Raw genomic sequence first — 26,249 nt, 5'->3', positions numbered from 1 at the left:
AAAGGTCACCAGACCTGTTTGCAAGCCCAGCTCATTTACATTAAAAGCCTAGGAGGTGTCTTACACAGTATATAGCCTATGGCTGGAGATTGAGATGCTTGTGGTTCAGATCTGCACGGCTGAATCCAGAGTATGTTGCACTTGCTTCGTTACTGCTCTTCACTGGAATAAAGACAGATTGCTGTATCAACCACCTGACCAGACATCAAAGTTTTTGCTATCTGTTGCACTGATGCCTACAGAGGAATCGCTGCCGTAAAGCAGGACCTGAACTATAGGAGTTGCGCTGGAAATGTGAACGGAATGTTCCTGTCATAGTGGTCAGACAAAACTTTTGCCGTTCCTAACAGCTCATCATCTCCTGCGAGTTTAAGGGTACTGGGGTGTAAAGCATAGAACACATAGACAGGTTGCTCGCATACTACTGAGTGTTCGGGCAAGCTGTCTGATTATGATGTCTGGCTTAAGCTATTTCCCGACTACATTCTGCAAAATATTTTACAATACCTAACCTGACTGCTGCCCTAGCCTATAGGCCTATACCCAGGTGGCTGAGTTTCACACTCATTGCTGTTGGGCTGGGGGTCAGACATAGCGTCCTCCTGAACACTCTTCGCCACAAATCCAAATGGAAATCATTTTGGCAGCTTTTTATCTTCTTAATGTCCCCAGAATTCACACAAAAAAACGGTCATGGCGCTTTTAGTTACTGTGCTCCAATCCTCTGGAATAATCTACCAATAGAACTAAGGTCACCTCAATCCGTATTATATTTTAAGAAGGGTCTTAAAACTTTTTTATTCTCTTTGGCATATAATTAATGATTTTTCTCTTTTACTCTCTTTTTTACTGATGTTTTGCATTTTTATTTACTTTATTGGGTTTTAAATGTTTTCAACTATTTTTTATTGTGTTTCTTTTACCTAATAAGCACATTGAGTCTATGTAAATATGAAATGTGCTATACAAATAAAGTTTGACTTGACTTGACTTTGCCACCCTTTCATCCTGCACTTTGCGTTCGTGCCGCTTCCTGCAGCCAGTGTTTGAAGGGCATGGGGTAGCCTACTTATCGCTTACTCCACACGCAATGCAACACAACACAGCAGGATGGGAAACAATCGCAACATGTGTGGGTGGGCTATAGAATCTTTGACAACAATATTACCCAGAAAGCCTTGCTATTTTTCGATGGCAATATTACTTACTAAAAACGAGATTCGTTTCATTCAGCAGAAAGCAAATGAAGCAAAATGAATTATTGTTAAAATGTTTATTGGGCAGGTGATAGCTCATAATTATGAATATCTGACACCATAATTGAGAAATGTTTGCGAATTGATGGGACTGGATCATATGTAATTGTCAATATTTCGAGCGCAGTAAAGGGGCCTGCTCAGCTCTGCTGTGTCAAAGCAGTCGGTTCGGCCGAGTTGTCTCATTGCCGGGATGGGCTCGAGGTAGGGCCCCCATTCGCCACGGGCCCTAGTGCAACCGCACTCCCTGCACTCCCTATAGTTTCGCCACTGGTGTGTGTGTGTCATTTTTAATAGCCCAAGCAGTTGCCTTTTACACGTGTAGGAAATTACAGTATATCCTGTGTGTGTGAAAGAGTGTGTGTGTGTGTTGTGTGTGCATGTGTGTGAGAGAGAGAGTGTATGTGTTGTTTTGAACGTGGCAAAAGTGAAGAAGGAGCTAACGTGTGAGTAACGAGTGAGCAATGGGTGAGCAACGGGTTCGAATAAAGGCCCTTTTTGATGCTGGCTAGAGTAACCACCGCATAGCCAAGGACTTGAGATGCAGGCCAAGCACTGTAAAGTACACTTTAGACCGCCATGATGCCACCAAGTCACACCAGAACCGATAGGGGAGAAGGACAAAAAAGAAACTTTCAGACAGACAAGTGAAGCATCTCAAAATTCGTAGTCTTAAGGACCGAAGAAAGACCTCACGAGAACTGCGTGGCGAGATCAACATCACAAACATGGTGCAACGGTGTCTTCAAGAACTGTGCGTCAGAAACGGGGACAAGAAGGACTTGTTGGCTGAATAGCAACAAAGAAACCATTCTTGAAAGAGAAAAATAGATACAGTGAAACGCCTGAAATTTGCAAAAGAACACAAGAAATGGACAAAGTGTTATGGACTGAGGAGTCCAAGTCTGAACAGTTTGGCAACAAGCGAAGAGTGTATGTTCGACAGTGGGAGGGGGAGAGATATAAAAATGAGTGTCTCTTGCCAGAGGTTAAACAAGGAGGGTGTAGTATTATAGTGTGGGGTGCCATTTCAGCCTCAGGAACAGGTGAAAATTGATGGCATCATGGATAAGAAAGTATGCCACAACATTCTGGTGAGGCACGGAGTACCATCTGGGAGTCGTCTTATTTGTTGATATTTGTTATCTTTTCCAAGAGGACAATGACCCTAAGCCTTCTAACTATTGCCAGAACTACCTGCGACAGAAGGAATCTGCTGAAACATTGAAAATGATGGACTGGCCCCCTCAAAGTCCGGACGTCAACCCCATCGAGCAAGTTGGAAAATAAACTGGACAGATCTATTATACATTCAAAGTAAAGCCTTTGGCTTGAGTTGTAGAAGGCATGGGATAACATGTCGACATGCAACATGTTGAAGTTCTCAAGAAATATATTGACACTATGCCAAAGAGATGTGCTGCTGTAATTGCTACAAAAGATGGACATACCAATTCAAGTTAAAAACAGTAGGACTCACTTTATCTGATATTTGTTGTGCTCAGAGCAACCATGTGCATGTTTCATGAACATTATGAAATGAAATCATGTTTTGGAGGCAAAAAAAGGTCAATATTTTCATATCTGTCTGGTGTTCTAATAATTTTGGCCACCACTGTATGTGTATGTGTGTGTGATCAGTATAGGAACATGAGTGTAGAAAATGACAGTATATCCTGTGAATGAACATGAGAGTCATGATCCAGGTTGGCCAGCCTTATCTCCCATAATGTTCCACGTGCTTCGTTACTGCTCTTCACTGGAATAAAGACAGATTGCTCCATCAACCACCTGACAAAACATCCCTTTTTCTTTTTTCCAATTGGAGAGCTACCCATCCTGCAATTCCTGATAAAAGAGGGGTTTTGGTGAGTATTCAACTATTCTTCTGTTTCAGGAAATCTGCATGTTTGAAACAACCTAGAAAGGAGGTTTAAGGATAGGAATCATCTGCTTCTTGTCTGTGTTCGATTAATAAGCAGGAGGTGTTTGGCTGTGGGTCCGCTTATAGCAATTTTGTTAGCGATTCTAAAGTAACTGAATCAGTGAGGTGAAAGTAGTGAGGTGACAGAATTGTGTCGGAATAAGATTTGTTGAAAACCTGAAGTAGTGGGGTTTGTGCCCTAAATACTGTGGCCCAGGAAAGTAGAAAAAAAAAAAAAAAAAAACTCAAAGTAATGTGGTTGTGCCCGGCGGACAGTGGCAGAATGATTTAGAAGCCGACGTATAGGCGAGTGTGACCTTGTGTTTAATAAGACTCGAAGAAGTGCAGTCAGCCCGATGAATTGTGGCCTAGTATTAAAATAAGTTGGCTTGATAACAGAGAGTAGTAGACGGACAGATAAAGCTTGTTGTTGTTGGTGGTGTTTTTTTATTTTTTAGAATGGAAGATCTAGTTGTTAAATATATCACAAAACACCAGTGGTGTCAAAAGTAAACACATTCGTTACTCAAGTAGAAGTATTGATACTGGAGTTTAAAAATACTCTGGTAAAAGTTGAAGTATCGACTTCACCTCTTTATATATAATATAAATATAATAATGCTGTCAAAGACAACAAACTCGAAGAGCATGTTTTTCTCAAAACTTTATTAGAATTCAAGTAGACCTCCACCCCATTTGCACATTCGTCTCTCATCAAGGGCCTTTGCAACTAGGTTCATAGTCTTCGCATATTCTACCAGAAATGCAAGCTTGACAGGAGTAAACCTGTTAAAATAACAAATAAAAAGCTCAAAATGTCATATTTATTTAATGGAACACCTTCAATTAAATAACAAACCAATGTTGTAATGCTAATCATCTGTGCTGAGGGTTAGTTAATATACTGTATATGGGCCATTCTACCGAATTTGTGTTATATGCAGTCCCTCAACAATAAAAACTATTTACAAAACAATTAGGTATTTAGGCATAGATATTTACTAAGAAAATGTTATGGTCTATATAAACCCAATGCATTAAATGAGATAGTGATAAGCTAAATATATACAAAATCATCATTTATAGGGTACTTTCTATTGGGAAGTAGCTGTCCCCAACCCTGACATCTAAATTGCAATGCCTTTAAAATTACACTTTTCAATTTTTTTGGATTTTTTTCAATTATTTAATTTCAAAGATCTTTATGATTGGGTTGAAACAGAACTTGGAATATTTAGATTTATTGTGGGTTTATTGTGGGAAAATGCTGCTCTCCGCTGTTCTTCTCTGCTCTGTGGGCTACGGCGCAAGCTTAAGACTGTTGCCATGAAAACATTAATGAGCGTTAACCATAAAGGCCAAGTTAACATTGGGAGATGGGGCACTATCAGATGTGCCCCACCAAATCTGCCTCGCAACTCGACTCGAATATTGCATAAAACGTGAGAACTATACCCTGTGACCAACAAAAAAAAAAACATAGTCAGATCATATCAGACAGATAATGCCGGTAACGTTACTGCTAGTTAGCTATCGCTAGTTTTCGAGTAATTTGGAAGTTTTAATTCAGACTACAATGAGGAATGTACACTATTTTTGTGAGGTGACATGACCTCATACAACATTGCCCCACCAGAAATTTCAGGCTAAAATCGCCACTGCTACTGTGTAGTACATTTTAGATCGTGGTAGTGAAATAGCCTACAGCTTATTTTTCAAACATCACAGAGAGCTAACAAGGTTAACCTGTAACTTAGGATCCTTCAGTAGGCAACTGCTAGCAAGAAAACCAAGGCATGTTCCTCTGCTAGCCAAGCTGTCGCAAGCATTGTAAATCGATCATTATTAAAATAATAATACAGAGCTTACCTCTACATGTTTTGAATGGCAAAAGTACGTGGTTCTTGGGTTCGAAAAGTTTGCACCGAATTCTCCATGAGTCCTTTTAGTTACCGACGATTTCAAACAATTATTTGAGGTAGGGCCCGGTATGTGGACAGTTTTGCTGTTCTCCATCGACACCACTGTCTTACGTCTTCAGACATCTCGCTGGAGTTGCCATCTCTTTCTGACACTGTCATTACCGCGCGTTGTATCATTTTGTTTACCTCTGTTGTCTTGTTTTGCGTCATGCGTAAAGAAGATGGATAGCCTAACCAATGAGTGTTATGGGTTTCTAGGCTTCTTCCAATTACGCTTGAAATCTATGGAGCTTTATTCCTATCTTTATTCGTAAGCGTGTTCTTTCAGTTTGCAAGCATGAAACCCTGCCCTCGCACTCAAAAAAACAGTCTTTGCACACAAAATGTGCTCTGCTTACGCTCAAACTGTGTGCTTGCACTCAAAAACCTAGTCTTTGCGAGCAAAATGTGCTGTGCTTACGCTCAAACTGTGTGCTCGCACTCAGATACACCGTTGCGCGCACACATTTCCTGCTCGCATTCATATTTTCCGCGTGCTTGCGAAAAGTCTCCTTGCAGATTTTTCCTGCGTGCGGATTTTTTCGTGGGCAACCAATAGAATGCCAGATGTAGTGTTGACCAATGAAATGCTCGCTCGCCTGGTTGATGGTGCGTTCGCTTTAGTTCAGGACTTACTCTGTAACCCATTCATAGATCCCAAGTGACGTCACTGTGTCTAACCCCCGCCATCTTTGTGACCGAAAGTCTAGCTGAGCGCTATTCACAACGTAGACACAGTCGGTCCAAACCCACAGAAAGTTAAAAATGCCCGGCATATGTTCTGCAGATGGATGCGACACCAGTCGCGAAAATAACCCAAATAAACAATTTAATTGTATACTAAAATATTTAGATCGGCGGAATAAATGGTTAGCTATAAATGGTTGGCTGCAAATTAGAAGAGACAAGTAGCAACAGCTAACTCCCGATTGTACAATCAACACTTGGTATTTTCCTGCACCACTATCCATGGAGATGTTGATTTTGTGTTCAGAGCCTGGGAGTGACTGACATGTTAAGTGAAATGCAGCACGTTACTACAATCGTGAACAATTGCTGTGCCTTATCAGAGCTAAACTCTCCTGACTAAGCTAGTGTGCTAACAGTTAGCATGCTGCTAGCGAACTTTTCTAAAGACTTTAGCTACACCTAGTTAGCCCACATTGACACTCTTACCCACCACTAAAATAAATCGGTTGATAACCGCTGTTTGAGTAACGTACATGTCCTGTGATGACATACATGTGTTTTGTCTCCAGATGCCATTTATTGCCACAATCGCGGTGCCTTATCAGAGCTAAACTCTCCTGACTAAGCTAGAGCGCTAATAGTTAGCGAACTGCTAACGAACTTTACTAAAGGCTGTAGCTACACCCACATTTGGCACTCCTAACCACCACTAAAATAAATCGGTTGATAATCGCTGTTTGAGTAACTTAGATGTTCTGTGATGACATACATGTGTTTTGCCTACAGATACCATTTATTGGTGTCGTTCACCCATCCTGCAACTGCATATTGATATGCATTTGTACTCTTGAAAGCCTTCAGGCTATCTCCGGTGTATGGGGATGGCTTGTGTACAAGATACATGTATAAGTTGGGAACAGACAGTTGTGGCAGACGTTTTGCAGACTTTAAGGGGCAAAATAAAGGATCGCAGCCAATAATAATTTTTTTCTAAATATCGCCGTCTTTCTGACTCTTTCAGATGTGCTATGTTCTTAGTCATGACTGTTCGCTAGCTAACTATGAAAGCTAACTTACTAAACACTGGAATTAGAAAATACTACTTTTAAAAAGTTTAAATTTGAAGAGCGTATCAATAGAAAACAATACAGTTAATATATAACCGTTATTATTATTATTATTATATGATTACTATATATTATTATGTACAGTGTTGGGCAAGTTACTGAAAATTAGTACTTAGTTACAGTTACTAGTTACTTCTTTTAAATGTAATTGAATTACTTCACCAGTTACTGTATATCAAAAGTAATTAGTTACTAGGGAAAGATACTAGGGAAAGGAGACTTTTCGCAAGCACGCGGAAAATATGAGTGCGAGCAGGAAATGTGTGCGCGCAACCGTGTATCTGAGTGCGAGCACACAGTTTGAGCGTAAGCACAGCACATTTTGCTCGCAAAGAATAGGTTTTTGAGTGCGAGCACACAGTTTGAGCGTAAGCAGAGCACATTTTGCGTGCAAAGACTGGGTTTTTGAGTGCGAAGACAGGGTTTCATGCTTGCAAACTGAAAGAACACGCTTACGAATAAAGATAGGAATAAAGCTCCATAGAAATCAGTATATCTGGATGGCGCCACTGATCTGTATTGGATGGCGCACATTTGAAACTTTTGAAACAAAACCAAAACCAAGAGTAACGAGCCTATTTAAAAAATGTAAGGAGTAGAAAGTACAGAGAATTGTGTTAAAATGTAAGGAGTAGAAAGTAAAAGTTGCCAAAAAAAGTAAAGTAAAGATACCTAAAAATTCTACTTAAGTACAGTAACGAAGTATTTGACACCTCTGCAAAACACGGTTCGCATGAGATATTTAATGGAATAGAGAACACGGAAGATCAGCCCTACGAGTGGGGGAGGTCCCGGTGTAACAGGCCAAATGAACCCCCCCCCCGCCAGATTAAACCTGAGTATACTTTGGCTCAGGCCAGATTAAACCTGGGTATACTTTGGCCCAGGCCAGATTAAACCTGGGTATACTTTGGCCCAGGCCAGAGTATACCTCGGGGATAAACTGTCCTAGGCCAAACTATACCCGGGGGTGTAAAAAAGCCTAGCCCAGACTATACTCCTCCAGGCAGGGCCGCTCCTTCCTGTAGGCAACAAAGACAGTTGCCTAGAGCGCCACCTAGAGGTGGGCACCAAAAACTGCGCCTAGCAAAAAAATCTAAAAGTTTTTTGCACCCCTTCTATTTCTCCAACCAATATTTTAGCATTTAAAAATATATTTAACATAAGGGGAAAATCTGCCAAAAATCTCAAGAGGTATGGGTGTTGTCAGATTCTTAATATCATTGGTTGAATATTGCCCGGTTCTGTATCCCTCCTCCTCTCCCTGAGATGCCCAGAAATGCAAGAAACGTTAGATGATGTTGTTATCAGTGTTTAACTTTGAACATTTATATTGTAGCAAGGACTTGCTAGTCTTAGAAGTTGAAGTTTCCGGACGTTATGACTTTTATTATATTATGTTACAATTGCATTATGTTTTGGGTATGTGCTTTAATTTAAATGCGTAACACTACTGAGAAGTACTGATCTCTGATCTTTGTGGATATTTTGATGTTGTTATCACTGTTTAACTTTGAAGATTTATGTTGTAGCGAGGATTTGCTAGTCTTTGAAGTTAAAGTTTCAGGACGTAGAAATCTTTGATCTTTGTGGAAGTCTAATATTTTTTTCAGTTTTTCTGGTTGAAGTAATAAAAGTCTATTACTTTTAGAGTTTTAAGATTTAAGTCAGTTACCTTTCTCACTTTACTTACCTGACAAAGCTGAACCCCCAATACAAAAATTAAGTAATTATTGTGTATATCACTCAACACTACTGATATGTGTGAGTGTGAGTGTGAGTCTGAGTGTGAGTGTAAGTGTGAGTGAAACTGTTGACCCACCCATAGTATTTTACTGAATTTACTGGATATTCAAAATTGTTATTTATGAACGTTCCCTTGTACTCCTGGACTATTTTATATGCATATTTAAATTATATATATATATATTTTTTCCCCCAATGTATTAACTCTCATTGTACCCGCGGCACCATTGAAAATGAGGATCTTATTCCTCAATGTGTCTTCTGAGGCCTAAATAAATAAATCATATCATAGGGGTATAATCTGGCCTGAGGGGGTATGAAGTGGCCTAGGCCAATTAAAACCTGGGAGTATAAATTGGCCTAGGCCATAATATACCTGGGGTATAATCTAGCCTAGGCCCCTTTAACCCCAGGTATAATCCGGACCGGGTGAATACTATGGCCTGTTACACCGGTATAGAATTATTCCACCAAAACACAATAAAGGGAAAGTTGCCAATGGACTTTTTGCCACTTACAGAGTAACCAAGAAAGTATTAGATGAGGTAGAGGTAGAGAAGGACCTACTGAAATGAGAGAATAATTCACTCTTATCACGTCTTAATGACAGTGCAGCACACATAGGCCACTGAGAACCATCTCTCTTAGTGTGTGATGGGGGCAGGCCAATGAGAACCATCTCAGACAGCAGGTCAGAGAAACTTGATTATCAGCCAGAACAACAAAATGTTGCCAGACCTGTTTGCTTTAGAAGCCTAGCTAATTTACATTAAAAGCCTAGGAGGTGTCTTACACAGTAACAGGCTAGATATGGAGATGCTTGTGGTTCAGATCCTCACCACTGTATCCAATGGATGTTCCACGTGCTTCATTACTGCTCTTCACTGGAATAAAGACAGATTGCTCCATCAACCACCTGACAAAACATCCCTTTTTCTTTTTTCCAATTGGAGAGCTACCCATCCTGCAATTCCTGATAAAAGAGGGGTTTTGGTGAGTATTCAACTATTCTTCTGTTTCAGGAAATCTGCATATTTGAAACAACCTAGAAAGGAGGTTTAAGGATAGGAATCATCTGCTTCTTGTCTGTGTTCGATTAATAAGCAGGAGGTGTTTGGCTGTGGGTCCGCTTATAGCAATTTTGCTAGCGATTCTAAAGTAACTGAATCAGCCTGAAAGTAGTGAGGTGACAGAATTGTGTCGGAATAAGATTTGTTGAAAACCTGAAGTAGTGGGGTTTGTGCCCTAAATACTGTGGCCCAGGAAAGTAGAACAAAAAAAAAACTCAAAGTAATGTGGTTGTGCCCGGCGGACAGTGGCAGAATGATTTAGAAGCCGACGTATAGGCGAGTGTGTCCTTGTGTTTAATAAGACTCAAAGAAGTGCAGCCAGCCCGATGAATTGTGGCCTAGTATTAAAATAAGTTGGCTTGATAACAGAGATCACAGATCAACCACCTGGCCAAACATCCTTTTTAGTGTGACACAACACAATTTCTGTCTCACACACACACACACACACACACACACACACCTGTCAAAGAGCAAAACCCTGCACCAAATCTGCTGACCTATAAGCTAATTCTCAGCATTTAACTCAGTTTTCAACACTTTTTGCAACACATTCCCCCCACAATCAGACACTGATCACTTGTGTGGCCTCTTCCTCCAGAAGCAGCGCAGGCGCAGTGACCCCTGGCTGATCTCCTGCCCTGAGGAGCTGCCCTCAGTAGGGGACCCGCTGGAGGAGACCCCCCCCCCAGCCACAGCACCACCGCTACTACCAGAGCCTGAAGACCATGATTCCCTTTCGCTTCCCCTCAGGGTGAGCACACACACACATGCACACGCATAGACACACACACACACACACACACACACTCATACTTACACTTACACTCACACTCACGCTCACACTCACACTCAGAATCACACTTGCACATACAGATGCACCTATTGAGACAATACTCATTCTTTGTGGTGTCTGTGTGGTGTGTGTGTGTGTGTGTGTGTGTGTGTGTGTGTGTGTGTGTGTGTGTGTGTGTGTGTCCAGGTCCAGGTCCAATCCGCTGGACGATGCAGGCTTCTTCTCCTTCGCCTCGTTCGCCTGGATGACGCCCATGATGTGGAGACTGTTCCGGAACCGTCTGGACCGAAGCTCTCTGTTCCTCTCACCGCATGATGGAGCCAACGCCAATGGCAACCGGTCCGTCTCTTAGCACCCCACTCTTCCTGCTCAGAACCGACTAAATCCAACCCTAATCTCAAACTTGACACCTTCTCCCTCCTAACTTTCACACCTGCTCCCTACCAACACACCTGATCCCTTCTAACTATCATACCTGATCCCTACTAACTAACACACCTGATCCCTACTAACTAACACACCTGATCCCTACTAACTAACACACCTGATCCCTACTAACTAACACACCTGATCCCTACTAACTAACACACCTGATCCCCACTAACACACCTGATCCCTACTAACTAACACACCTGATCCCTACTAACTAACACACCTGATCCCTACTAACACACCTGATCCCTACTAACTAACATACCTGATCCCTATCAGTTATTCTGGAGGTCCCACACACACAGGATTATGCCCTATACTACTGGCTGGGTTTCCATGTCATTTGGTGTAAAGGTATATCATGGGCCAAGGAGCGGATCTGTGTCATGGGACGGCTCTAGTATGTGTGTGTGTGTGTGTGTATGTGTTTATGTGTGCGTGTGTGTGTGTGTGGGTGGGTGTATGTGTATGGGGCGGCTCCACCAGTCTAGTTTGTCTTTCACTAATATTGCGACTTAAGGTACGTTTTTGCATGTGTGTGTGTACGTTTGTGCATGTGTGTGTGTACGTTTGTGCATGTGTTTGTGTGTGTGTATGTATGTATGTGTGTGTGTATGTGTGTGTGTGTGTGTGTGTGTGTGTGTGTGTGTGTATGTATGTGTGTGTGTGTGTGTGTGTGTGTGTGTGTGTGTGTGTGTGTGTGTGTATGTATGTGTGTGTGTGTGTGTGTGTGTGTGTGTGTATGTGTGTGTGTGTGTGTGTGTGTGTGTGTTGTGTTCCCAGGCTGGAGCAGTTGTGGCAGGAGGAGGTGTCTCGTGTGGGACTGGAGAAGGCGTCTCTGGTGAAGGTGGTGATGAGATTCCAGAGGATCCGCCTCATCCTCAGTGTCTTTGCCTCCATCCTCCTGACGGGGGCGCTGTTCGTGGGACCGGTGCGTCTCTTACACCCTCACAGAGACAGACCGTCCCATTCTAGTGATCAGCAGGACCTTCTGTCACTACCGGATGGTAGTCCTCTACCGGAGGGTAGTCATGCATGCGCACTACCCGATCAATCGCTACCCGATGTTAGTCGCGGACATCGCGCATGCATCACTTTGCGAAACTTTCGACTGCAAAATTAAATATACCCACATAATGTGTGAAGACAACTCCAATATGTTGACATTTAGCCTTATGCTGTAAACCAGGGCTCTTCAATTAATTTGGAGCTGGGGCCGGTTCTTGAAACTGAGGCAAAGTCAGGGGCCGGAGAATATGAGTAATCAAGGTAACTTATTAAGAAATTACAGCAACATACTGAAGGAGTCAATATATTCTTTTTTGTAAGTGCTAGAGGCACATAGGCCCAAGGATTAAAAAATCAAACCAGGTGAGCAATAACCAAACAGACAATTGAAGAAATGCAATTAACTAACAAAAACATGCACTTCATTGTAAATAGATGTACCAACACAACTTTACTGGTCATTATCCTCAATATTTAAGATTAAACTGATTTGAGTGACAGGCTAAATCAAATGTATCTCCCGCAAAAAAGTGCATTGCATGGAACTGAATAGAATTGCAACAACTTAAAAGTGCATGGTATTATATCAAGGAAAAGTGTTTCAAATTTCACTCAGTTCTGGTGAACTGTATCAGTTCTTTACAATTTCATTCATTTAACTGGCAAACAACTTCCAAGTGCACCAATTCATTTTTTACTATTCTGCCCGTGCTTCTCTGTTTGTGGCATGCCTGCTAAATTGGCTTGGCAGATAGATAACAGTTTTCCCAAGAGAAAGTCTGAAGCTTGAAGTTCTTTTCAAACCTTTACTTAAGAAGCACTGTTAAACTGAGCAGACATACAGAGTAATCTTGGTAATCTCATCTCGTAACATGAGTTTATAAAAACAATCACTTAGCATTGCATTTTTAACTGTGATAGAAATGACGTTAGCTTAATGCTAACTTATAGGGGAGACCGCGCTAGCGTTTAGCATATTCTTCAAAGTAAACAATTCGAACAAGCTACGGTTCATTACAAGTGGTTTCCACAAGAAGTAATGTTTCTAAGTAATAACTGATCAACTGTTTAAGAAAATACTTACAAGCAAAGGTTTTCTGGCCATATCAGAGTAGGGAAAAAATATACCACTACCTATATGGGTGCATACCGCCACCCACTGCACATGAGAGTGTACAATTAGCAATAGTCACAAACTGAATGAGGCTACTGGAGCTCACTCTGGGGGCCAGTCCAAAGCATCACAAGGGCCGGATCCGGCCCGCGGGCCGCCTATTGAAGAGCCCTGCTGTAAACCATTTACAACATAATTAAATATTACATTAGATATACCCACATTATGCGTGAAGACAGCCTCCATATGTTGACGTTGAGGCTTATGCTTTAAACCGTTTACAACAGTATTCAATATAACGTTGAATAAACCCACATTGTGCGCTAAAACAATCCTTATATGTTGATGTTGAGCCCTCTGCCGTTAACTGTTTGTGTTTGAGCATGGGCATTGTGCGCGACTACCATCCGGTAGAGGACTACCATCAGGTAGTGACACCTTCACATGATCTTTGAAGGGTTCTGTCTTTGTCTCTGATGTTGCCGTAGTAACACCTCACGTGCGCTCTCCCCTCCCCCAGGCTGTGCTGGTGCATGAGATCCTGAACTACGTGGAGTTTCCAGGACGGTTCTCTCTGGGCTACGGTCTGGGGATGTGCTTCGCTCTCTTCAGCTCAGAGTTCTGTAAAGCCTTTCTGATGTCGCTCCTCTATGCCATCAACCTTCGTACCGCCACGCGTGTCAAAGGAGCCTTCTCCATGCTCGCCTTCAGGAAGGTCATCGACATGCGCGTCATCACCAGTGTGTCTGTGGGACAGGTGAGACACACACGCACAGACACACACACACACACACACACACACACACACACAGACACACATACACACACACACACACACACACACACACACACACGCACGCACGCACGCACACTCACACACACCTGATGAGCTGTTGTGTGTTGTCCTGTAGATCATTAATGTGTTGACGGCGGATGGTTACCGGATGTTTGAGGCGGTGGTGTTCGGTTCCTTTCTGTTCTGCGTGCCACTGCTGCTGCTACTCTGCATCTTCTATGCTTGCTACATCCTCGGGTACACCGCCCTCATCGGAGTCTTCATCTACCTGATCTTCATCACCGTACAGGTAAACACACACACACACACACACATACACACACACACACACACACACACACACACACACACACGCAAACACACACAGTCAACAATAACACTATCAGCAGCAGCTACAACAACAGTCATAATGTCTTCTCATTAGAGGGGTTCATGTTAGCATGATAAGACAAATACATTTTTATATCTGTGTTGAATGTGTGTGTGTGTTTGTATGTTTGTTTGTGTGTGTGTCTGTGTCTGTGTGTTTGTTTTTGTGTCTGTGTGTGTGTGCATGAGAGTGTGTGTGTGTGTGTGTGTGTGTGTGTGTGTGTGTGTGTGTTTGTGTATGTGTGTGCAGAATGATGAACTGTTAGTCATGTCTTCATTGTGAGGATGTGTTATGTATGTGTGAGTGTGTGTGTGTGTAGAAAGCTGACCTGTTGATGATGTGCTGTGTTGGGCTGTAGTTTGCCATTGCCAGGGTGATAGGCATGTTTCGGAGGCAGGCTGTGGTGATAACGGATAGCCGAGTTCGCACCATGAACGAGGTGCTCACCTGCATCAGACTTATCAAGATGTACGCCTGGGAGGAGTCCTTTGAGAAGAAGATCACAGGTACGGAAAAGGACCACTCACAGGAACCATATCACACCACAGGAATTATATATCTACTACAGTAACCATTGCTGTAGAGCCGAGCCGTGCCATTTAAACATCACAGGAACCAAATCACATAACAGGAACCAAATCACACCACAGGAATTATATATCTACTACAGGAACCATTGCTGTAGAGCCGAGCCGGGCCGTTTAAACATCACAGGAACCATATCACATCACAGTAACCATATCACATAGATATCCTCTCACATGAACCATATCACACCACAGAAGTTCTTCTGAAATGTTCGGAAAAACAACGTAAGAAAAAGAACTCCGCCAAATTCATGAACACTTGAAAATGTGTTCCTACGGAGCAGAAGTGTTCTGAGCTGTGCTCCCCCGGAAGAGTTTTCTCGTGCTCCTAAGTTTGCATACATACACGCCCTGCCAGCTCCTTATAAGGGCACGCAACCGTAGTGACGTGTGCAGTCGGACTCTACACGAAAGCAACTTGTAAACAATCATGTCAAAGCGGAAAGCGAGCCTGTTGAGTAAACGCAGATCTAACTTCACCCGTGCAGAGGTGGAGGTACTGTTGTATGATGTTGATGTGTCCATTCTATTCCACTATAGCTGTATCAATGCGATTGAGTTTAGTTATTTAGTTATAGTTATTTATTTATTCACTTACATTTGCAGTGTTCATGTACATTTACATTTAGTCATTTAGCAGGCGCTTTTGTCCAAAGCGACGTACAAGGGAGAGAAAAGTCATGCTACGAGCAATAGAGACTCAGGGCCTGATTTACTAACAGGATTACGCCCATTTCAGGCGTAAAATAGCGGTCGTAAACATAAAACGGTATTTACAAAGGAGGCGCATTTGAGTAGAAGCTCATTTTTACGCTTTGTGGGTGTGTACCACAACGAGATGAGAGGTTATAAGGAACATGTGCCTTAGGCACAAATATATCGGAGGACAGAAGTTAAGTGCGCCTAATGATGTATGGTATTGTAATGATGCGTGGTATTTACTAAAACTGCCTGGCGAGCGCGCGTCTCTAATTTGTGGGATAATTATCCGCCTCATAAAAGCACGTCTTAACCAGGAAGCGCATTTCCATTGAGTCTGAAAATGTTGATATTGCAGCAGTTATAAGAGCAAGGCGAGGACATAGACAGAGACAGCGCACAGAAATATTTGTTTCAACTCGTATAACACTTTTTCAGTTAAGCGAACCACAAATCATTAGACGGTACAGGTTAACCAGCCACGCAATACTTCAACGACTGAACCAGATCAGAGACGACATCGAACCCTCCAACCGGCGATCACATTCCATTCCATCAGTTGTTAAACTCCGGACAACATTGCAAATATTGGCATCTGGATAATTTCAAACAGTTATAGCATCAGCAGTTGGTATATCTCAGCCTTCACTCAGCCAAATATTCACCCAGGTACTCGACGCATTGCTACGGTGCACTGGTCAATACATTTCCCCACTGCCATAGCTGAAATTAGAGACATCAAACAGGACTTTTTTTTTAATTGAAAACTCTCCGAACGTAATTGGAGCCATTGATTGCACCCACATCCAAACATTCCCAATCCACGAACACATTTACCGAAACAGCAATTTCTCACGTCTTTTAGCGGTGCGCTAAATAATGATTGCCCAGCGCGGATCTGGTTTGATAAATACCACGAAAATAGGGAAAAACGCTGTGCGTTAATGTGCGCCCTGGCAAAGGCGCAGATTAAGCTGCGGTCGCAATGTTAGTAAATCAGGACCTAAAGGGCGGAGTGAGCACAGATTGCCCAGCGCGGATCTGGTTTGATAAATACAGAGGAAAATGCGGAAAAACACTGTGCGTAAGATTAAGCTGCGGTCGCAATGTTAGTAAATCAGGCCCTCAGTGTAACTATAAATACCACTTTACATAAGAAATAGAAAAACGAGGTGAAAAAAGAAGTGCAGGAATGCAACTGCTGTATGTGCAAGTAAATCATCTTGTGGTTTTTTAAGCAGATTTACGTTTTTTAAGCCGATTTAGGACTGCTATTTTGCGATCTGAAAGTCTTCTGAAGTTCAAAACAAATCCCAGATGAAAAAACTTTCATGAATGCCAAATGTTTTCCTAAATCCACCGAAAGTGGAGTTCAGAAGAAATTCCTTCTTAAATTATTTTCAACTGCGTTCGAGAATGAGGCCCATTGTTTCCATAAATAGGAAGCAAATTCAAGGGAGTCAGTCTGGAAAAATGTGTAAAATGTGTTAATTGGAATGGAATTAGCTTCAATAAGAGAAACCTGTTTCAGTCCCTGCTGTGTTTATGTGCGTGTGTTACTGTGGGTGTGTGTGTTACTGTGCGTGTGTGTGTGTTATTATATGTGTTACTGTGTGTGTGTGCATTATTGTGTGTGTGTGTCCGTAAACATCCATAAGGAAGAGATGAGGCAGCTCCAGAAAGTTGGGGAAAACCAGAGTGTGTGTGTGTGTGTGTGTGTGTGTGTGTGTGTGTCCGTAGACATCCGTAAGAACGAGAAGAGGGTGCTCCAGAAGGCTGGTTATATCCAAAGCATGAACACCGCCAACACCGCCGTCATCCCCACCCTGGCCACCATCCTGACCTTTGTCATACACACACTCCTCGGACTCCCCCTGGACTCCTCCACGGTCAGTGATGGAGATAATTTCCAAACACTGTAAATGACTTAGCATTGCGGATCAATTGCTATCGCTTACGATATGCTAGTGGCTAAAACTAACGAAATCTCTTGAAATGTGCTGACTTTGACATTATGACAAACTAGTTAGTCAACAACTGTCCTAACACAGTCAAACATCAAGCAAGTGCAACACAAGACAAAACAAGATGGCAAAGAAGCTAGCCGGGCGGCTTCAGCCAATCCTACATTTAGCAGTAATATGCCTATGGACCCTGGTATGGGAATGGCACGGTGGGGATTCTCCATATTTTAAGTCATTGTAGCTCCCCAATTTTTTTCAAGCTGTTATTTTAAGGTAAAACTGCTTATCTTAACCCTAATCCTGAAGTACAATTGTTGCATAAGGCTTCTTTAAGAATATAATAATCAAGTACCTTGTATTATTAATTACCTTATATGAATCATGTACTTATGTAAGCAGGAACATGGCTTTTCTGTGTTTAACTTAGATTATTAGGTGCCACTTAGTTGGCATTTGTACAAGAGCATGTTTAGACCAGAGGTGATAAGCTTCTTCCGACCATGTGCAAAGCTGCCATCCTTGCAATATATGCACGCCTCGGACGTCAGAGATCCACTACGTGGTTATCCCTGCTGAACGCTAAACTTCTGTCTATATAAACCTTGTGCGATGTGTTTATCAGGGCTTCACTTTCAGCCTTGTGCTAGGAGTGAACCCGATTGCAATTGTTGTTGTTGTTTGTCTAAATATACTTATATGTAACTCAGGAGTCCTGAGGTAACTAGGGCGAATTTTCACCTTTCAGTCAGTCTCCCTCTCTGTGTGCTCCCCTCCTCCTCTCCTCTCACCGCCATTTCTCTCTCCTCCTCTCTCCCCTCCTCTCTTTTCTTCTCCTCTCTCCTCTCCTCCCTTCTTCTCTTCTATCCTTCCTTTTCTCTGCTCCTCTCCTTTCTTCTCCCCTCACCTCTCCTGTCTTCTCTCTCTCCTCTCCTCTTCTCTCTGTGTGTGTTTGTGGAAAATATTTTTTAACTTCTTCTCCCACTTCTCCTGGTCCCCCCTCCCAAATCTCCTCTTTTTGTACTCTCTCCCATCCTCTCCCTCCGTCTCCTTTGCAGGCGTTCACCATCATCGCCATCTTTAACTCCATGCGTTTCTCTCTGGGGTTGCTGCCCTCATCTGTCAAAGCTCTGGCTGAGGCCATTGTGTCTCTGGCACGACTCAAGGTCTGTGTGTGTCTGTGTGTAATGTGAATATGACGCGTGTGTGTAATGTGTGTATGAAGTGCGTGTGTATGGTGTATATAACGCGTGTGTGTGATGTGTGTGTGTAATGTGAATATGATTTGTGTGTATAATGTGAGTATTGTGTGTGTGTGTGTGTGTGTGTGTGTGTGTGTGTGTGTGGGTGTGCACTCCTCAGAAGCTGCTGTTGCTGCAGAACCCTGAGTCCTATCTGACTCAGAGGAAAGGGCTGGATGTGGCTCTAGTGATGGAGAACGCCTCCTTCTCCTGGGGGTCACCTGACAGCTCGCCCGAGAACACACACACCCCGGAGAACACACACACCACCGAGAACAAAATCGCTCTCAGAAACCTCAGCTTCAGCCTGCCCAAGGTGTGTTTGTTTATTTAGTGTATGTCTGTGTGTGTGAGCCAGGCTCGTTGGTATGGCAGTCAGAGCACATCATCAAACTGCCCTCACCTCTGGGAAGCGCACCCTTGCGCTTCACACACACAGGCAACCAACAACCGTACTTCTCCCATCCAGAGCACCCCACACACAACTGCTTCACCCATCTATGGGGTCCCTCACACAGGGGTCAACCTATCTGGGGGTCCCTAAAACCGTTTTACGGGCACGCCTCCAATGACCTCAAGCAAGCCATCCCACATCTGACACCAGTGGTAGCCAAGGGAGAGCGCAGCCACCCAACCCAGACTTGAACCCGGGTCTACAGGGTGCCAAACATGTACTCTGACCGCAACGCCAAAGAGCCAGGCTCGTTGGTATGGTTAATATAGTGTTACATATCAAAAATCCAAAATTCATATGATAACTTTTGTGAGGCTTGATCTGAAGATAACCTGAGCCAAGTTTGGTAAATAAAGGATATCATTTGTGGCCTGTGAAGACAATTTGGCAACCACATAATTTTTTGTTAATGTTTGTTTGTTTTGACAATTTTGGTGAATATTGGAAAATAATTGTGGCCTGTGATATATTTTCTCATAAAAATCCTCTAAATTGGAATTGATGTCACAGGATGAGTTGAGCTTGGCTTCATCCAAGGAATTCAACTGTTCCTCACTTTTGAAAATGACAGTTGAAAGGTTATGCACGTAGATGCACCTTCAACTTTGACCTGTTGGGGGTGCCAGAGCGTTTAAGGTGCAGACATGTAACATGGTGAGAAGAATCATGGAGCTGTCCGCAGTTAAGGCCAACACCCACTGGCGGCATCTGACACACAGTTCAGAACTTAGTGCCATAGACTCCAGTGGCAGATAAGGGAGATGAGGATGACACTAAAAGGTAGAAACACAAGGCTGTCTATGATGAAGAACAGGTTGGACCCAATGGGTGTCTATGATGAAGAACAGGTTGAACCCAATGGGTGTCTATGATGAAGAACAGGTTGGACCCAATGGGTGTCTATGATGAAGAACAGGTTGGACCCAATGGGTAACTATGATGAAGAACAGGTTGAACCCAATGGGTGTCTATGATGAAGAACAGGTTGAACCCAATGGGTGTCTATGATGAAGAACAGGTTGAACCCAATGGGTGTCTATGATGAAGAACAGGTTGAACACAATGGGTGTCTATGATGAAGAACAGGTTGAACCCAATGGGTGTCTATGATGAAGAACAGGTTGAACCCAATGGGTGTCTATGATGAAGAACAGGTTGAACCCAATGGGTGTCTATGATGAAGAACAGGTTGGACCCAATGGGTAACTATGATGAAGAACAGGTTGAACCCAATGGGTGTCTATGATGAAGAACAGGTTGGACCCAATGGGTGTCTATGATGAAGAACAGGTTGGACCCAATGGGTGTCTATGATGAAGAACAGGTTGGACCCAATGGGTAACTATGATGAAGAACAGGTTGAACCCAATGGGTGTCTATGATGAAGAACAGGTTGAACCCAATGGGTGTCTATGATGAAGAACAGGTTGAACCCAATGGGTGTCTATGATGAAGAACAGGTTGAACACAATGGGTGTCTATGATGAAGAACAGGTTGAACCCAATGGGTGTCTATGATGAAGAACAGGTTGAACCCAATGGGTGTCTATGATGAAGAACAGGTTGAACCCAATGGGTGTCTATGATGAAGAACAGGTTGAACCCAATGGGTGTCTATGATGAAGAACAGGTTGAACCCAATGGGTGTCTATGATGAAGAACAGGTTGGACCCAATGGGTGTCTATGATGAAGAACAGGTTGAACCCAATGGGTGTCTATGATGAAGAACAGGTTGAACCCAATGGGTGTCTATGATGAAGAACAGGTTGAACCCAATGGGTGTCTATGATGAAGAACAGGTTGAACCCAATGGGTGTCTATGATGAAGAACAGGTTGAACCCAATGGGTGTCTATGATGAAGAACAGGTTGAACCCAATGAGTGTCTATGATGAAGAACAGGTTGAACCCAATGGGTGTCTATGATGAAGAACAGGTTGAACACAATGGGTGTCTATGATGAAGAACAGGTTGAACCCAATGGGTGTCTATGATGAAGAACAGGTTGAACCCAATGGGTGTCTATGATGAAGAACAGGTTGAACCCAATGGGTGTTTATGATGAAGAACAGGTTGAACCCAATGGGTGTCTATGATGAAGAACAGGTTGAACACAATGGGTGTCTATGATGAAGAACAGGTTGAACCCAATGGGTGTCTATGATGAAGAACAGGTTGAACCCAATGGGTGTTTATGATGAAGAACAGGTTGAACCCAATGGGTGTCTATGATGAAGAACAGGTTGAACACAATGGGTGTCTATGATGAAGAACAGGTTGAACCCAATGGGTGTCTATGATGAAGAACAGGTTGAACCCAATGGGTGTCTATGATGAAGAACAGGTTGAACCCAATGGGTGTCTATGATGAAGAACAGGTTGAACACAATGGGTGTCTATGATGAAGAACAGGTTGAACCCAATGGGTGTCTATGATGAAGAACAGGTTGAACCCAATGGGTGTCTATGATGAAGAACAGGTTGAACCCAATGGGTGTCTATGATGAAGAACAGGTTGGACCCAATGGGTGTCTATGATGAAGAACAGGTTGAACCCAATGGGTGTCTATGATGAAGAACAGGTTGAACCCAATGGGTGTCTATGATGAAGAACAGGTTGAACCCAATGGGTGTCTATGATGAAGAACAGGTTGAACCCAATGGGTGTCTATGATGAAGAACAGGTTGGACCCAATGGGTGTCTATGATGAAGAACAGGTTGAACCCAATGGGTGTCTATGATGAAGAACAGGTTGAACCCAATGGGTGTCTATGATGAAGAACAGGTTGAACCCAATGGGTGTCTATGATGAAGAACAGGTTGAACCCAATGGGTGTCTATGATGAAGAACAGGTTGAACCCAATGGGTGTCTATGATGAAGAACAGGTTGGACCCAATGGGTGTCTATGATGAAGAACAGGTTGAACACAATGGGTGTCTATGATGAAGAACAGGTTGAACCCAATGGCTGTTTATGATGAAGAACAGGTTGGACCCAATGGGTGTCTATGATGAAGAACAGGTTGGACCCAATGGGTGTCTATGATGAAGAACAGGTTGAACCCAATGGCTGTTTATGATGAAGAACAGGTTGGACCCAATGGGTGTCTATGATGAAGAACAGGTTGAACCCAATGGGTGTTTATGATGAAGAACAGGTTGAACACAATGGGTGTCTATGATGAAGAACAGGTTGAACCCAATGGGTGTCTATGATGAAGAACAGGTTGAACCGGATGGGTGTCTATGATGAAGAACAGGTTGAACCCAATGGGTGTCTATGATGAAGAACAGGTTGAACCCAATGGGTGTCTATGATGAAGAACAGGTTGAACCCAATGGGTGTCTATGATGAAGAACAGGTTGAACACAATGGGTGTCTATGATGAAGAACAGGTTGAACACAATGGGTAACTATGTAAATCTGCTGCTTGGCCACAAACCAATTCCTGAGATCTCTTGTCTTCCAGGGAAACCTGCTAGGTGTGTGTGGAAATGTGGGAAGTGGAAAAACATCGCTGATATCCAGCATCCTGGAGCAGGTAAACATATATCACATACATACAGTACATATCTAATACACACAATATACATTGCAATACATGCATCACTCATATCCAGCATCAGCACTGTCATAACTAGCTATGGTGTTTAGATCATCTATTTTGTAGCTTTGGTCATAAAATAGTCATAATTGCCTCTGTGTGTATGTGGTTGTGTTTGCGTGTGCATGTCTATGTGTGTGTGTGTGTGTGTGTGTGCCTGTCTGTGTGTGTGTATATGTGTGTGTGTGTGTGTGTGTCCTCAGATGCATCTGCAGAGCGGGTCAGTGATGGCAGATGGGACACTTGCCTTCGTTTCCCAGCAGGCCTGGATCTTCCACGGATCTGTGAGGGACAACATCCTCATGGGAGAACCTTTCAACCAGCGCAGGTATAACACTCACACACCCACACACACACACATACACACACACTCAGGGCCTGATTTACTAACAGGATTGCGCCCATTTCAGGCGTAAAATAGCGGTCGTAAACATAAAACGGTATTTACTAAGGGGGCGCATTTGAGTAGAGGCGCATATTAACGCTTTGAGGGTGTGTACCTGCCAACAGGTGGGATGGCACGAGAACGTGGGTGGTAACGTGGGCGTGAAGCGCAATTTAATGGGAGGAGTGCGCCTAATGATGTATTGCGTGGTATTTACTAAACTGCCTGGCGAGCGCACGTCTCTGATTTGCGGGCTAATTCTCCGCCTCATAAAAGCACGTCTTAACCAGGAAGCGCATTTCCATTGAGTCTGAAAACGTTGATATGGCAGCAGTTATAAGAGCAAGGCGAAGAAAGAAGACAGAGACAGCGCACAGAAATACTTTTTTCAACTCGTATAACACATTTTCAGTTAAGCGAACCACAAATCATTAGACGGTACAGGTTAACCAGCCACGCAATACTTCAATTACTGGACCAGATCAGAGACGACATCGAACCCTCCACCAGGCGATCACATTCCATTCCATCAGTTGTTAAACTCCTGGCAACATTTGCAAATATTGGCCTCCGGATAATTTCAAACAGTTATAGCATCTGCAGTTGGTATATCTCAGCCTTCACTCAGCCAAATATTCACCAAGGTGCTCGACGCATTGCTACGGGGCACTGGTCAATATACATTTCCCCACTACGATAGCTGAAATTAAACTTTCCGAACGTAATTGGAGCCATTGATCGCACCCACATGCAAACAGTCCCACCTTCAATCCACGAACACGTTTACCGAAACAGAAAGCACACATATTCAATGAATGTCCAGGTCATATGTGATGCCAACATGACCATTACTTACGTGGTAGTGCTCTGTCCATGACAGTTTTATCTTCCGGAATAGTGCCATCTATCCATGATTGAGCAACGGTGATTTTGGAGAGGCCTGGCTACTTGGTAAATGTATTTGTTTCAGTGGGGATATATTGTAGTGAACCCATGTCCCTTGTAGAACGTATTAATCTCGCCATGTACACATCTATATTGTTATAATAGACAGTTTATGCATTAATGCCACCAATAGCATATTATTTATAATCGTGTTCTTTTAAACATCTCGCTGTAGGTGATGGCGGGCAAAACAACAATATAACCCATTGAATCAGGTTCAGTGATTGAGCGAACGTGAACCAATATATCTATCTCCTCTTCGCTGAACCTTAGTTTTTTCTTCCTCGAATCTCCATGGTGGCAGTAACTTGCAGGCAATTTCTCCCGTCTTTTAACGGTGCGCTAAATAATGATTGCCCATCGCGGATCTGGCTTAATAAATATCACGGAAAATGCGGGGAAACACTGTGCGTTAATGTGCGCCTGGCAAAGGCGCAGATTAAGCTGCGGTCGCAAATCAATGTTAGTAAATCAGGCCCTTTAAAGGGCGGAGTAAGCACAGAGTGCCCAGCTCTGATCTGGTTTGATAAATACCACGGAAAATGCGCAAAAACAATGTGCGTTAATGTGCGACCGCAGACGACAACACAGACTCTAGCCAATCAAATCACGCATATGGTCAAGTCTCAAAACCGCGAAGCTCCAAAAAAAAAGATGGCAGACCAAACTCCGTAGATGGTCGTATATTTGTACCTACAGTAGTTTGTTGCTTATATTTTTAGAAAGTTACAGAGAAATAGACACTGTACAATGTAAAAAAACAATTATTGTAACTGAAAAATACATCTGAGAGGATTTGCAACGTGTCTGAGCAACCTATCATTCACTTTGAATCAACCTTGACGGATCAACGCATTCCTACGCATCTAGTGTGTACACAATAACTACACTTTACCATTTTCAACTAATTTGTCAATCTGGAAACATTCTAGTGCACAGTTGATCTTTCTAGGCTATTGCTTTTAAGTCACTGAGCAAAGATTTTTATAAGACTTAAGTACATTCAGCATTTTTTAGGTAACCTTACTAATAAGATGTTAACAAATGTGTTCATACTGAGGAGTGGCAAGGCTAGGGTGCTTGTTTCCTCGTTTGAGACTTAATACTGATAAGCTGAGAGAGGAACTGACTGATAACTAGGTTGCAAACACCAAGGAGTTACCTCAGGAACATAAAGTGGGCAGACTCTGGGTCCTTGTAGGGAAAGGTGAGCAATTTAGTCAGCTGGCTAGACTGATGAAGGCATTGCTTTGCATTCCACATAGTAATGCCTCCTCAGAGGGGACACTCAGTATGGTAAAAAAAATGTTACAGAAAATAGAACTAGTTTGAATAACAGCACTTTGAGCGCTCTCTTACCCTGCAAAATGTACTTCACTAAGCCTGCTTCAAAGTACACCCCATCTAAAAAGACACTTAAGGCAGCCAAGTCAGCCACCTACATAATACAACACTACAAAACAGTAGTTTTAAGACCTGTGCAAGTTACATACAACAGGGCATGGCGGTAAGAATGACGTCCGTCAACATATTGAAACATTAGGCTACTTTGCATTCCACATGGCAATGCCTCGAGGAGTTTCACTAAGGTTAAAGTTTAAAGTACAGCCCATCTAAGAAAACACGTAGGGCAGCCATGTCAGCCACACACATACTGTATACAATACTACAAGACATTAGTTGCCTTTTAACTGCTATTCTGTATAGATTCATATAGGACTTCTATTAGATTGTATAGGTGGCAAAATCTGAGATTTGTTTCCAATCTCATAGTTTTTCCTTAATTCTGTATCACAGAATAGCTAGTTGTTAAAATAAATAAGTGATTGTGAATACATTCATTGTAAAAACATACATAATAATCATAAAACACATTAGATGTTGTTGATAAATACAGTTGCACATAATACATAATAAATACGTTGTCTATAAATACTTTTATTCACAACATCCCTAAAACCAACATTTGCCCGCCTGCCATCCATCCCTCAAAACTTGCCACACACCGCCGCTGCTGAAATTTCCCTCGGATATTGCTACTCAAATGTCGTCGGACTATACATAATCCGTTTATTATTCG

At 42.7% G+C, this 26,249-nt stretch overlaps 1 protein-coding gene across 1 annotated transcript in view; it reads left to right on the top strand.

The window, feature by feature from the left end:
* LOC308379824 (ATP-binding cassette sub-family C member 12-like) overlaps positions 1-26,249 on the top strand; it is a gene marked incomplete at both ends in the record, with an annotated part of 79,980 nt that overhangs the window by 8,780 nt on the left and 44,951 nt on the right. Inside the window, 12 exon segments of the mRNA XM_080857087.1 lie at positions 10,376-10,462; positions 10,464-10,528; positions 10,763-10,909; positions 11,786-11,933; positions 13,645-13,881; positions 14,036-14,209; positions 14,649-14,796; positions 17,317-17,465; positions 18,596-18,703; positions 18,900-19,094; positions 22,705-22,776; positions 23,043-23,167. Coding sequence (XP_080713213.1) covers positions 10,376-10,462; positions 10,464-10,528; positions 10,763-10,909; positions 11,786-11,933; positions 13,645-13,881; positions 14,036-14,209; positions 14,649-14,796; positions 17,317-17,465; positions 18,596-18,703; positions 18,900-19,094; positions 22,705-22,776; positions 23,043-23,167 — 1,655 coding nt within the window.

Source organism: Sprattus sprattus (assembly GCF_963457725.1).
Source record: "Sprattus sprattus genome assembly, chromosome: 18".
NCBI classification, from domain to species: Eukaryota; Metazoa; Chordata; class Actinopteri; order Clupeiformes; family Clupeidae; genus Sprattus; species Sprattus sprattus.
The sequence above is the reverse complement of the archived record's forward strand: the minus strand, read 5'-3'. Positions and strand labels throughout refer to the sequence as shown.